This window comes from Emys orbicularis, chromosome 3, assembly GCF_028017835.1.
Source record: "Emys orbicularis isolate rEmyOrb1 chromosome 3, rEmyOrb1.hap1, whole genome shotgun sequence".
Lineage (NCBI taxonomy): Eukaryota > Metazoa > Chordata > Testudines > Emydidae > Emys > Emys orbicularis.
Genome location: NC_088685.1, coordinates 168,291,185 through 168,305,595, shown reverse-complemented (window position 1 = coordinate 168,305,595; position 14,411 = coordinate 168,291,185). Strand labels below are relative to the sequence as shown.

Here is a 14,411-nt window from a genome sequence, read left to right as displayed (position 1 = left end):
GGGCTCGGGGCTTCAGCCCTGTTCCTGCTGAAACTCCATGCCCTGCCAGGCGCACCCCTCGAGGCTGAAACTCCTACCACACCACCCCGCTGCAAGGCAGAGGTCCTGAGCTCCCCCCCAGTCTGGTAGACGGAGAGTGGGGGGGCACAGGGGACTCCGTGAGCCGCACTTTAACTGTAAAAGACCCACATGTGTCTCGCGAGCCACAGTTTGGCCACCCCGTATCTAGTCTATTGGTGATTTTAAAGCCCTAAAATGCTCAGTAGAAATCCAAAACCCAATGTGTTAATGTAGTGGGATTAAAGTTTGTTCAATTTCCCCTCTCATCTCTATTCCACGACTTCAAACCCTTTTAAATATGAAAAATGCAATTGTGTATTCTGAATCCAATGGACAAGTCAGTAATTCAGCTTTTGTCTAACAAGGAAGCAGGCTGTATTAGTCAGTCCATATGTCACCTAAGGTAACATACTTGTCTAGATTTTGTTATGAAAATTATGAATAGAAAAATATTTCTAATTTTTTTTTTACTCTGGCATTTAAGATCCAAATAATGTCTGTTTCTATTTAAAGAAATACAATTATTTGCTGTTAATTTATCATTTCATTAACCATTTATTATTTTTTAAAGTGCCACAGCAGTGAACAGCGTTATATAGGCAGCAATAGAGGTAGAAAAATATTTTGCAAAAATTTACTAATTTCATACTTCATTATAAAATTATTTGGAAACCTTTATATCTTTTGTTTAATATAATTATCATCAATAGATATAAACCAGGATTCCATATTTGTAGCATGAAGAAAATGTGATGAATACTGGATGGAAATCTTGCATTTTGCTATGTAAAACTTGTTCTTCAAGTTTGCAATATAAGAAAATAATTTTCCACTTCCTTTTTAAATGCATATGTTTTCAGATTAGCCTGTGATATTCTATAGAAACTGTCTCTTTTATGCTTCAAGTCTCCAGCTGCCACACAATTTATCTCTCTTTCCTCTCCTCTTTGTTTTTCAGCCATATTCCCTGAATGTCAAAGCCAATTTAGTGCATTTCACTTTGCTGAATAAATCAGAGGCGAAATCCTTGCTAAAAGTGAAAATTTGATTTGCTAAAAGGAGCTTAGGGCAACTATTAATCAATATATCCAGAGTGTCAAAGCTAAGGCCATGATAGACATGCATTCATTTGGAGATTGGTTGAGGCAGATAAAGGGGGACACTGGGGGGAAAAAGTGCAACAACCAGACTGTGAATGTGTTGGGGGGTAGGGTTTGCTTTAAAAAGTGGGAAAGGATTCTGAGAAAAACTGATTTTACTGATGGATTTAAGCTTTTTTAAAGGCTTTGTTTTAATGAAGAGTAAATAATAAATAAGTGGTGAGCTGAAAGTTCTTCTGTGATCTGATCAACTGAACGATGTTTTTTACAACATTCTTTCAGTGGACAGACAACAGATGTTAAAACCGAAAGCAGCAGGAGTTACTTGTATGAGTTTCACTGGATGTCTTCATATCAAGCTCTTTCGAGTCGTATAGAATATTTATTTTATATTCAACCATAAGACTTGGAATGGATAAATGGCTGGCCATGCAAGATTTTCTTTTCTGTTATTTTAATGCTAGTCATAGATGTCAGAATTGATAATATCAGAAACTGAAGTTCTGTGTTTATCCACAGGACAAGCACAGAACACCAGTAGGACAAACTTCCTCACATCCCCCCTCCCAGTGTGCCTCATCCTTACCTGGAACCAATCTTCCCTGAACAGCAGACATGCTAATATTGTGTGTATCTGTTATTGCACTTTGGCCTGCTCCTGTTCCCGTCAAAGTCAATGGAAGTTTTGTGGTTGATTTCAGGAGGAGTGGAAGCAGGTCCCTAGAGATTTTTGTGCCAGATCCACAGATCTCAGATGAATATTCCAAATACTTTTAAAATAAACATCTCATACAAGAGAGAAAAAAGACCTTTTCATGACTGTCATTTCCACCACTACCACTTCCCTATTTTTATTTGAAAATACTGGGTACATTTGTTAATGTGCATGCCTCATAATACATCATCTCATACAGAACCACTGGCAGTGGTGTAGGCCACCTTAGGAGCACCCAATTTGCTAACACTAGTTCAGTTCCACCAGTGTTAGCAATGTTGATGTACCAAAGTAGTGTAGATAAGCTGCTGGCACTGGAAGCACAGTGTTGGAGCAGGGTTATTCAGCATGGTGCTTAAAACACGGGCAGCGGCTGGCAACCCATCCACACTAAGGCTCCAAGATTCCAATTTGCCAGTTAGTGTCCTCCAAGGGGGTAAGAGAAACACTGTTGAGTGCACATATGAACACATAATATAAGCACATATTCATATAAATGTATCTCCACAGTTATCTATAATAGTCACAGTGGAACCCTCTGATATGGTGAAATTCAGGAAGAGACCATTCAAGGAAATCTGGGGTTCGTGAGAAGCTGTTTGACTTGGATCCCTGACTGTAAGGCCCAATCAGTGACCTTCTCCCATGACTCGGATGCCATTTAAACTGTGGGTTGGGGGAGGAAGTAAAATACCATAGGGAAATAGTTCTTATGTCCAGATCCAGTGTGCATGCTTGTGGAAGGGGTTAAAGGAAGAGTGGATAGTGTTTTTCTGATGAACAGCAGACAAGGGGAACTTGCAAAGTATCCAAGACAGTGCAGGGATAAAGAGCAAGATGTCTTGATTCCCCAGGAGGCTCAAGTTATTATCACTACAGAGCTGTCAGGCAGCATGAAGCAGCTCATACTCCATACCATGTAGCATGAGGAGTAAACACCACATTAGCATTTCCACCTGTTTCTGAAGGGACAGGGACTCCAGGACCTGGGGACTGCTGTGCAGCTGCAAAATTGGAAGTGTTGCCTAAAATGGCCCTGAATTCAGCTAGGAGCATAATAGGCTGTGGAAGGCCATAAACTCAACGAAACCACATGATTACATTGTGTGAGAATGAGTGGGTGCTCAGTGGGGCTCTGTATCCACTCCACACAGCAGAGCTAGGCTCTGCATCAACTCCACAAAGGCCTCAGAAAGAGGACTATGGGGACAGACTGGGAGGCTGGCCAATGTATATGTGATTATACACACCCAGTGGTCAAAGTGCTGCAGAGAGGTTGAAGTAAAGGCAGTGGAGAGGCTTAAGGGTACGCTGCCTGGAAGGTGGGAGGTGAAGTGCATACTACATGCAGCCCCATGTAATTTTTCCACACAAAACCCCAGCTTGTCTCCAAAGTCCTTTGGGTCTATGTGGAGTTATTTCTGCATGTGCACTTAACACTGAGTTCTGTAAAACTCCATCTATTGTGAAGTAGCACGGAAGTTCAACTTTTTTCATTTACACTTTATATAACACAATGATTTATATAGAATATACACACACACTTTAGGGTACACATAGTATATGTGAGAGGATGTGCATAAATACATATATACACATACCTTCCATCTACATATACACATAGGATACATTGCTGGAACACTTTAAAGTGATTATTTCCAGCTTCTTCTTTATGTCTTTACCCACATTTTTATCACACAGAGTGGCATTTCTGGAGGAGATGATGAGTAAAGGACAGTTTAAAAATGACAACTCTACAGCGAATCATATTCCTGTTCAATTTTACAATGTTAAACTACACCCCTGAGAGCTGCTTTGGAAAGAAAAGCTTAAATATTGTCCTCTACACAGAGTGTATTGGAACAATAATGTTTCATAAAACATTAACATTAGCACTAAAATATTCAAAACATTCTTGGATCTGCTCCATCAAAAATCATACCCTCATGCAGTACCCCTTTTAAATACCAGGATAGTGCCTATTTTTACCTATACCTATAATGGAATATTGTTAATCCCTGGCAAAATATGAACACATTTGAAAGCAAGCAAGTTTAACTTATGAAATTGTGTAACTAGTTAATTTTTGATAGATTAGCCCACTGTAGTGATTTCAACCAAATTTTTCATTTTAAGTGCGAAAACTTGATTTCTATGGTCTGGTTGGTGTTTTTTCGTGCATGCAAATTTTTTGAGAGAACATTTTGTCCCTTTAGCTTCCTGTTATGCACAGTTTTAAGAGCTTAATGTTTCCTGCCTCCACTTAGAATAAGAGAACATTGCACATTTTTGCTGAATGTCAATGAGACCGTTACATTACAGAAATGGTGCCTGAGTGACTCTGAAACTGTGACTAGACATCAGCAGAATTCCATCCTATACTGGAGAATAGCTTAATTAATTCAATATGCCCAAAATAAAATGCCCCCCCCAACCCAAAGCAAAGGGGAGGGCCCCAACCACAAGTCAACCATTGAGTGAAACAGCTGTCTGTTATGTAAAAAAAAATGTCTAGCACAGCTCCATAAATATATTTAGGCCGTTTATATAGGTCAACTAATGTGGGTTTTGTCTCATCAGGCAGGAGATGAAGCAGCCTCAGTGTCTCCCTAAGCACCTTCAGCATTTTGCTAACGAAGTTACAGTACATAGGAATATTTTAATCTGACAGAACGAACAACAATAGATCTGACTGCTGGGCTGATAATCTTCTTATCACACCCTGTGAAACCTAGCTCTAATATTTGACTGAGCCTCCATTACTTGGCAACCCATTCTAAAAAGGCCAACAATGGAGAGAGAGAGAATGAAGTGGAGTGTGCAAGTACCTCCATATCTACATAAAAGAGATTAGAGGCGACAGCATTCCATTTTACAGCTCAATCATATTGTGTTAGCATGCGCTTATCCGAGCGCGGACGAAATTGAAAGAGAAATAAAAAAGAGTCAGGCAGATAGGAACCAGAAAAGCGAGGCATGAGCAATTTCAAGGATATAAAAGGATGCTAATGGCGGGGCCCTGTCATTCTTAAAAAGGGCTATTAGGGCACCATCATCTGTTCTTGTGCCCTTACGCTCCTCTAACTAAAGTCAAGCATTTCTTAATACCATTGTGCTCTTTTTCTTCTTCAGATAAGACATGGTCATGTTTCATAACAACATACTTCCCATTTATTTGATTTATTAACGTGAGTAGACTAATTCTATTTGCTGATAAAGCCTTTCCATACATATTTTTCTTTCAATATTTCCTTCTGTAGAACTGTACGCTTTTTGTTCAGAAAAAGCAGCTGTTAGAGAATATTCCCAATAATTCAGAAGTCCTAATGATTTTATGATAGCATATGAATTTAATATAATTTAAAGCAAATTTTAGGAGATGACCTCCACAGAGAACGGTGTAGACGGAGGGATCAAATGCGTACAGCACGTTACTTTCTGTAGATAACTTCAAGAAAGAATCCTCTTTATAATGGCTGAAAAAATGTTATTTTCTTCCACAATAAAGTTGTCTTTCAAAATATAGAGGTTTCCATTGAATTACAATGCATTAGAGCTTAGTCTTTTATTGGTTCTAATACAACTGAAATGAAAGGGCCTTTAATCATGTTACACCTGAAGAAATTACTGCAATAAAGGAAGATCTGGTGTAGCCCACATAATGGGCCAAATTCACATATAATGCCACTGCATTCAATGGACTGCCACCAAAGGTTTATTTGGCTGACTATGACTATATAACAATTCATCCCTTTGTTGCTCTTTGTTCCTTTTATGACTTGTCCCTTTTCCCAGTTCCACTGTATCACTGCCTAGAATAACATGCGCTGGCATAGGCAACAGCAGGGTAGCACCACTGCAGGCTTCTCTACAGTTGTTTTGTGCCAATGCCAGTCATTAGTTAAGCTCTGGCAGCCCAAGTTCAGCAGCACTCCATCATTCAAAACCAAACTAAAAACCTTCTGATCATGCTCATCACATTTGCCCTTTAGCATGTCAAGCTCTTTCTCGTTTTGATTTTTGTGATCTAAAGCAGCAAGCACAGATTTTATCACTGACCTCGGCTTATCAGAAGGCTTAGGAAAGGATTGCCTTTGTTTACTATTTAGGTTATTTTTTTAACCCAAATGGGGTCAAGCAAGTAACCTTAGATAGTGCAGCTTTACCACGGCAGGTGTGTTTTTGACTTTGTCTCGTAAGACAGGGCTGGCCTACTCTAGACGTTTTCCTCAGCTAGCTCCGATTGTGGGTCTTAAATTTATAATGCCATCTTACAGTGTCCAATAGCTTTTCATGCTAACTACAGGCATTGAATTGTTTTTAAAAGATTGTTTTTAAAAGATTGCTCAGTTTCTCCACTCCCCCCGCATCCCACACTCCAAAAGAAAGCTATGTAACATATTCACAAATCAAACTGATAAAAGGTCCTGGGGCAATCATTGTGGTGTGTGACTGACTTCTAGCTCCAGTGCTCTATTTCAGTTAGACTGATGTAGGTATCTTCTGAAGATGAAGCTCAAACTCACCTATTTAACTAGTTTTGACTTAATTTGGGGTGCTTTATTAGCAACCAGTGTAAGACAAAGTAGCTAGTATAATACAGAGTGATGTTTAAATTAGTTTACAATTTGCTTGGGCTCATCTAGAACTGCTCTGAACAAAGCCATTCAGAAATGTCAGCTGTGTTCCTAACCACTGTAACAAATTGTTGCCTGAACGCTGCACACCTAATGACTTCAAATTAGCTTCACTGCGATATTGCCTGACAGTTCGTTACGACTGTTAGCAACATAGCTGGCGTATCATGACCAATAAATTGGTTTCAGTGTGGGCTGGGAAAGGGACTTCCATCAATTTGATTAAAGAAATTACTGTAGCATTCAAAGCATAAAGACAAACTAGTTTAAGGAGACAGAAATAAGTTAACTGTACCAGAAAAACATTGCTCATGATTCAAAAGCTTATTTATAAACCATTTGTGGTACAAACTTTGAACAAATACATTTAATCTGGGCAGAATATGAAATATTTCAGCATGTGTAGGATACTGTCTCCCTACAAAAGTAAAATTATGCTTTAGAAGCATATTGATTATTAAATTAGTATTATTATTATTTATGATCTATACTGTGGCAGGACCAGAAGCCCAAGCAGAATTGGGGCCCCACTGTTTTTGACATATAGGAAGACAAAAACCCAACACTTAAGTGTTGAGTCACTACCACAAGAAATGCTTAAAACAAAAGTGTCTCAGGAACAAAGTAACATACTAAAATGTAGTTGTTTACTGTCTGCTGTTCCATGCATATATAAAATCCAGTATTCTGGCTTGCTGTATGTATATATGTAGTCTATACAGTCTATTAATATTATAATAAAGGTGCAATTTCTGATGGCATTAGAAATATACATTATTTTTTAACTTTGATAAACAGAAAGTTGCCTGGATTACGCATTCACATTAAGGTGAATCAGAAAATTCCATGGGGTAAAATAAAATCTAAAAGGACATTGCTACATTGGTTATAGCAATTAAAGTACATCCGTCCTCATTGTGAATGGTTGATATTCTGAGGCTCCAATGTGGCAATTAGCTGACTGAAATGCACAAATATCTCCAGTTATCCTGCTAGAATATCAAGACGAATATAATAAAATAAATAACAAATAAAAAGCTAACACTTTTTTTCATATGTTTGTGAAAGGTGAGAGACTGACAGCCCTGGAGAGTGTATTTGTTTATTAACCCATAGAATGACCGCACTACAGGCTAAGCAGGGGTGGAAGAGAGGGCTTTGTCCGGCTTGCTAGAGGAAGGTGCATACCTCTTTAAGGAATAGAGAGGCACGGAGTGAGTTTGCAGCAGCCGCAGAGCAGGTCAGCATGGGTATTCTGACCCATTGCCCCAGGTGACCGGAAGAAAGGGGAGGTTACATAGGCACATGCCGGACTAGAGAAGCCTGCTTTTACCTGGACCTGGCACAGCCGGACAACAGGTACGAGTGTCTCAAACACTGCATTGAAAACATGCTTCAGACCTGACCTGGAAGATCCACAAATCTTTGCTCTGAGAGATTATTTCTGCTAACCACTGTCTCTGCTGAGATTGCTAATTAGCTTTAATTATGGTACGTTATTGTGTGATGTGGACATTGGTCCATCTTGCACAGACCAAGGAAATATTTAGATACGGTGTGGTTACCTTGTGCCCTACTGCTGGCATAATCTGGCCCTAAAACCAGTTTAACTCTCCCAAGGACCGTAACCCAGTATAAGGTGATCTGCCTGCTAATGTAGGTGTTCTTATGCCACTTCCCCAACTCCTGCTGGCATAGCAGGGGAGAGGGATAGTGGCCAGGATTCCCCTATTTCACACTGAACTTTAGTTGCATTTTTTACCACTTTGGAGTGTTTACAGTGCAGCCTTCAGATTGCTCTAATCTGGTGCAGAGGAACTAGCCTTGTATAGAGTTTTAAAGAGCATGCTTTAAGATGTCTTTGAACACACATCTCTCACTAATGCCCTGTGCAGTTCAGCTGCACCTGAGATCTGGTCCTCTTTAATAAAAACCACGTTAAAACATTCATTCACTTTTACCTCCACTAGTACCATTCAATAGTAAGAATAATACTATATCCAGACCAGGATATATTGTAATCAACATTCCTGTAATGATTCTGCAGTCTTAAACATAAAACTTTATAAATCTGTCATCCCATTTTGTCACTGTAATGTAATAATCTGTGTGCTGATTTTCAGCCGGTCATTGTTTTACAACTATATATATATATATATATTATGTACCTGGAATATGTTTAGCCCATCCAATGATGACCACCAATTCTCTGTCTGCCAGGTCACAAAGTGTGGTGAGCGCTTTGATGTCACTATCTGGAACAGTGGGGTCAGGCATGGCATAGATCTTCTCTGGTTCAGCAACCAGCAAATGGGAGACAATCTTGTTATCTGTAAAAATGGACCAGAATGCTACAAGATCACCAATAGTGTTACCCTATTTTTCTAATAGGTGAAATAAGTTTCACATTAACTTAAAAACAATGACCAAATTTACCCCGTGTGACTCTATTAACTCCACCAAGGAGTTACAGCAGAGATTAACTGGGCCCGATATAAACATTTTCAGCAAACAGGACTAATTTATTAAACATAAATTACAAATACAATAATATGAGATGCACACATAAAATTATTACATCATAACATTTGGAATAAAATTGTCATTGTCAAAACTTTTAGGTACTGAAATAAGTTTTAGGTTTTGCACATTGAGACTTTTTCTGTTATTTATATTTTTGGATATAGTGTTTTTAAGAAGAGCTGCACATTGCTTGAATAAAAATAACACAGACAATTAACAAATCATTAAATCCTTAAAATCTGAAACTTCTGTTGCCATTCTTTATCTCAGATGTCAGTGTCAAACTGTCCTAATACATGTAATCGCAAGAGTTTCTGAGCAGCTATCACCCTATATATCTTATAGTACCTATAAGCCTGCTCTTTTTAAATGATAATATTAAGATTTGTGGTCCCAGGGGCTTGTATTCTAGGAACAAAATGGCTACTGCCTGTATTTGTGCTACTGTGTAATGCAGAACCTCAGAAACTCACCCAAAATTAGCTTCTTTTAATTTAAACAGGAGGGGGCTGATACTCCTTTAATTTACAGATAAAATCAGGAGTAACAATGGAAATATACCAACGTAAAACTGGTGTAAGTGACTTCAGAATTAGGCCCTATTTGAGAAAGCTCTTTTGTACACAAAAATGTTATTGTATTATTTTGGAATGCTTTTTAATATCTGTAACATTTTCGTTTATTTAACATTTATTTTGCCTACAGTTGAATCATGTGATCTATATGGATAAATCAGTTATATTAGAATGAACAGTCAAAAAAGAAACAGCAAGAAAAACTGCATGGGCTAATTACAAGATGCCCACAATTCTACAGTATACAAGTTGCAAACAAATAAAAGCTGTCAGTATTACACTGTATATTGAGGCTTTAATTTGAGGTGCGAAAAGAAGCCTTTTTTCTTCTTTAGAAGCCTGATCCACCTCCCAGAGAACTCAGTAGAAAGACACCAGTGGGAGATGGATTGGGCCCTTAAGTCTTCTATACTTTTCCCAATATATGCAGCCAGGTGTCCTACCTTTTAATGATAGGGACATCTTGTAACATACCTGAAATGTATCAGCCAGACATAAAGCATATGTTCTTAGAGCCCAAACAGTAGCCCTTTAGAGGACTTAAGGGATAAACAATCATGGGGCTTGACATATATAGGGTTCAATCCTGAGAAGATTGTCCAGCACCCTCAACTCCCTCTGACTGCCCTGAAAGCTGACGGAGTTGATATTTTTTCCTGCTTCCAAATATCAGATATAGGTCCTACTGTCCTCACAGGAAAAACTACAACTGAAATAAATGGGAGTTTGACTTGCATAGCGACTGCAGGACAGGTTCCAAGATATCTGCTCATGTCAGATTTCCCTAAATATCCTTCCTTGATTCTAATTTCTGATGCTTTATGCTCTTTTGTGACATTGACTCCTTGATTCTGATCTATTTTCAGTAGTATTTTAGCCTTATTACAAATTTGTGTAAAGTTGTGATACATCTAAGTCCTTCATAAAATAAGTGCAAGACCCAGCTGGAAAGCATTCCATCAAGTATGTTTTATTACAAGGGGATGGATTCATGTTTATATGACCTGTAGGAGCTATGCCAACTAAATCATTATTTATTTCAATATTCTACTTATTATCAAATTGATTAACAGGGAATTATAATCTTATTTAAAGATGTCACTTGGTAATTTTAACAGATACACCTCTACCCCGATATAATGCGACCCGATATAACACGAATTCGGATATAACGCAGTAAAGCAGCGCTCTGGGGGGGGGGGGCTGCGCACTCCAGCAGATCAAAGCAAGTTCGATATAACACGGTTTCACCTATAACACGGTAAGATTTTTTGGCTCCCGAGGACAGCGTTATATCAGGGTAGAGGTGTAGTGGCAAATAGTTATTCAACATAATATTATTATTTTTTTAATGAACAGATGTTTTATTGATTGTTTAACTTATTAGAAAACATAATTCTTTCCAAAAGTCAAAGATTATATCATATTTTCTCAAGAATTTAACAACAAACCATATGCAGTGAAAAGCAAAGTAACTAAATTCTATTTTTCTTACTACTTGTTCTCAAAAAATGTATAAATGGACCCAGCATTCATATAAAAATGCATAAAGATGGCGACATAAGCCATGTATTTAAAATTACAGTATATTAGTGAACAAGAGCTCCAGATTGCTAAGGTAAATGTCCACAAATTCAGTTGTTCTCACTTCAGACTCACACAAGGAACAGACTGGACATCTCCTTTTTTTTTTTTTTTTAATAACAGCATCTTCATCAAATGTTTGCTTCTTGCAGATGATTCAAGAATAGTGTACATTTTCATTTCTGCTTCACAAAATCTCCACTTTCATTATTCTGACAACACAACAAGACCTGAAGGCAGGCCACTAGATTCTGTGGATAAGAAAGGAAATGCAAAAAAGGGCAGAAAGAGGTCTGTCTAAAAGAGACCTCCTAATCCCTGTTATTTCACTACAGAGAAAAAGGCTACATGTATTGAAGCATGGTTTAGTACAAGGCATAGGGAAATTCTGAATGTTCTCAGAAAGCCCCATCACAGAGGAAATTGAATAGCCATGAGCACCATTTCTAGGTAAATCTTATTTAATGTTTCCCTAATTAGAATCAATAGAACCCAATTTTCATTCCTGTGCCTTTGTTATGCACAAACTATCAGTCAGGGTCCAGAAAATCTCCCAGGCTACTTCCTCAATAAAACCAATTCAACTGTTTCCTGACACTTATCTGTCAGGATCCAAAAATTAAGTTTTATAAGTGTTTGTTACAAAAATGTCTGTAATTGGGTGAACTAAGGAAAATTAAAAGAAGCCTTTAGGTAATAATGATTAATAAGGAGATTAGTTTATCTCAGACAAATGGAGTTTACTGAAATTGGTGGTTATCTTCTTAAAGGTATTGTAATACACTACTTCCCAATACTCTCAGGTTTACACAGTTTCTTGGATGCTTCAGCACAATAGTGTTAACCTATGCCTATATTAAAGGACTGGAATATTTTTTGTATGCTAGGAGGCTATCAACATTTCAACTCAATGACAATGTAAAATAAATGAAAAAACTGGCAATCTGTGCATCCAGCAAAACTAAACCTCTAATGAAATTAAGCCTTAGAGTTTATTAAATTTTATTGTATTATCAGAAAGTTTTTATTATAATGTGAAAAATCTGCTTAATGCAGCCCTAGATTGTATTTACAGAATGGTGGAACAGCTTATGCAGGCTGAGAAGAAGATGCCAGATTGGACAATTGAAGGTATAATCAGCATAATGTTTTTTGGAAAGGCAAAAGGAAACTATGCCATATGTTCACTTAAGCCTTAATTTTATGTAAAACTGGTTGTTTTTCCTTTGACATAGCTAAAATGCCCTTTCGCTTACAGTTCAAAGACTGTTTATTTGCTCTACAGATCCCCATATGCTCATGTGTATTGTACGCAGCAGTGTCCCCTACTGGGGAACACGAGCTGAAATAGACACCGTTTTCTACACACTAGGTAGTGTCACGGGCACAAAACCTCCATGCTTCTTTTATTTTTCCCTAAATGTGGGGGGGAGGGAGAGAGGAGAAGGGTTGTCCCACTTTGATAGCAAAATAGCCTTCTTGACAGTGACAACTGTGTATGGGAATTCTGATCTAAATATGGAAGAGTTCACAAGTACTTGGTAGGAAATTCATACCTTTGTAGGCTAATTCCGTAGTCTCTTGCACTAGATATATAATGCAATTAAATTTACTTTATGGAATTAGTAGTTGCTGCTTGAGTTTGTATACGCTGCAGAGCAAAACCTCCTACTATTTACTGTTAATTGCAAAGAGGATGGAACTTGTATTTTAGCAAAGGAATGATCATCTCTCTCTCTCTCTCTCTCTCTCTCTCTAGTTTTTTTTCAAGGACACTTAAAAAAAAAAAACCCAGAATGCCCATAAGGGCATCAGAGACAGAACTACCAACCTATGCTTGTTATTAGTGCAGCACATTCCTCTTTTCATCTAATGTTAGCTAGTGTGTTAACCTTCTATAGCTATAAATTAATGAGGCTCCTAATGTATTTTCATTGGGAGGTTGAGCAGTCAAACTCATTTAGTTAGTGAAAACTACAAAAATCACTTTCTTGTGAAATCTGAAACTAGAAGCTCCAATGAACTAATGATCACAGTATGAACCGTTTTATGTACCAATGAAAATAAATATAACCTGTAAATGAAAAATGTGCACTGCATAAACCATGCATTAATATGCTTCCACCTGTAAAAAGCTTCATCTGACAGTCTGAGAAAAGACGAAGATAACTAATAAGATTTTTTTTTAAATGCTCATGTTAACTGGATAACATGTAGCGCTTACTGTAGCCTTTTAGAGACAAATGCTTGTCCTAAAGAAGTCAATGGAAGCTTAAAATGGGTCCAGGAGATATTGACGTTTTGGATGCAGAGAAAAAACGGATACATCCGATGTACTTACATGGCTTTTTGGCTGGCTGAACTAGCTGAGGGTTCAGGTATGGGCTATTCTCTGCATCTATTCTGCGCTTGTACTTCTGGCGACCTCCACGTACTCTGTCTAGGCGGACCCCTAAAATGGGAAAAATAAACACACACTTATGTAATACTTTCGTTGTGATGCATTTCACGTGACAATCTTCTACCTAGCACTTTGAGAGATTTCTGTAGCATAGTCAAAGCAAATTTCTTTTCTCACAACCATAATTATTAAAAGCAACAGAAAAGATATAAATACTCATACTGCAACCTATTTATATTTTCATACAAACAAGATAAAGGTTTAGACTATAATTTCTTGTAGAGAAGATCATTTTAAAATATTACAATTATTTTCATAACATCTTTCTACTAACATGCTAACAGCTCCGAGACTGGGGTTTGGCCTAGAATTCCTTCAATTGGGGAGATTCTGAGCTGAAAAGTCCTCTTTAGTAGAAGCTTTGTCAACCTCTATATGTTGTTATAAGCGTAAATAGATTTACTAGGCTACTGTTATGAAGCAAAGGACCATGAAGAATGAGAACTTCAGAAACAATTAACGCTGAATCCTGTTGTGATAGTAGAGATGTATTTAATTAACATAGCCTAGAGAATTGACTGCAGTAACTGTAGAGTAACCTCTTGAAGTATTATAGGGATACAAACATGGTTTAAAATCCTTCTGAAATGACTCAATAGTAGGGGTTACGTTGGGGTTGCAAAGGACAGAGATCTGCATTCATCTGGATATCAGTAAAGCCAAATCAGCATTTGCATTCTGCTGTCACATTATATATGGCTTAAGTAGTACATTTGTGTTACTTGAGATATCTAGGCACGGGATTTATATGAACTG

At 37.7% G+C, this 14,411-nt stretch overlaps 1 protein-coding gene across 3 annotated transcripts in view; it reads right to left on the bottom strand.

Moving 5' to 3' along the window:
* The window catches only part of ESRRG (estrogen related receptor gamma), a 437,669-nt gene that overhangs the window by 49,961 nt on the left and 373,297 nt on the right, over positions 1 to 14,411 (bottom strand). For 2 of the 3 annotated variants that reach the window (XM_065400566.1, XM_065400565.1), the window contains exons 4-5: positions 13,536 to 13,646; positions 8,681 to 8,842 (exon numbers count right to left, since the gene is read on the bottom strand). In XM_065400566.1, the coding sequence (XP_065256638.1) occupies positions 8,681 to 8,842; positions 13,536 to 13,646 (273 nt within the window). Of the gene's footprint in view, positions 1 to 8,680; positions 8,864 to 13,535; positions 13,647 to 14,411 lie in introns of all 3 variants that reach the window. The other variant, XM_065400567.1, reaches the window with a different exon arrangement.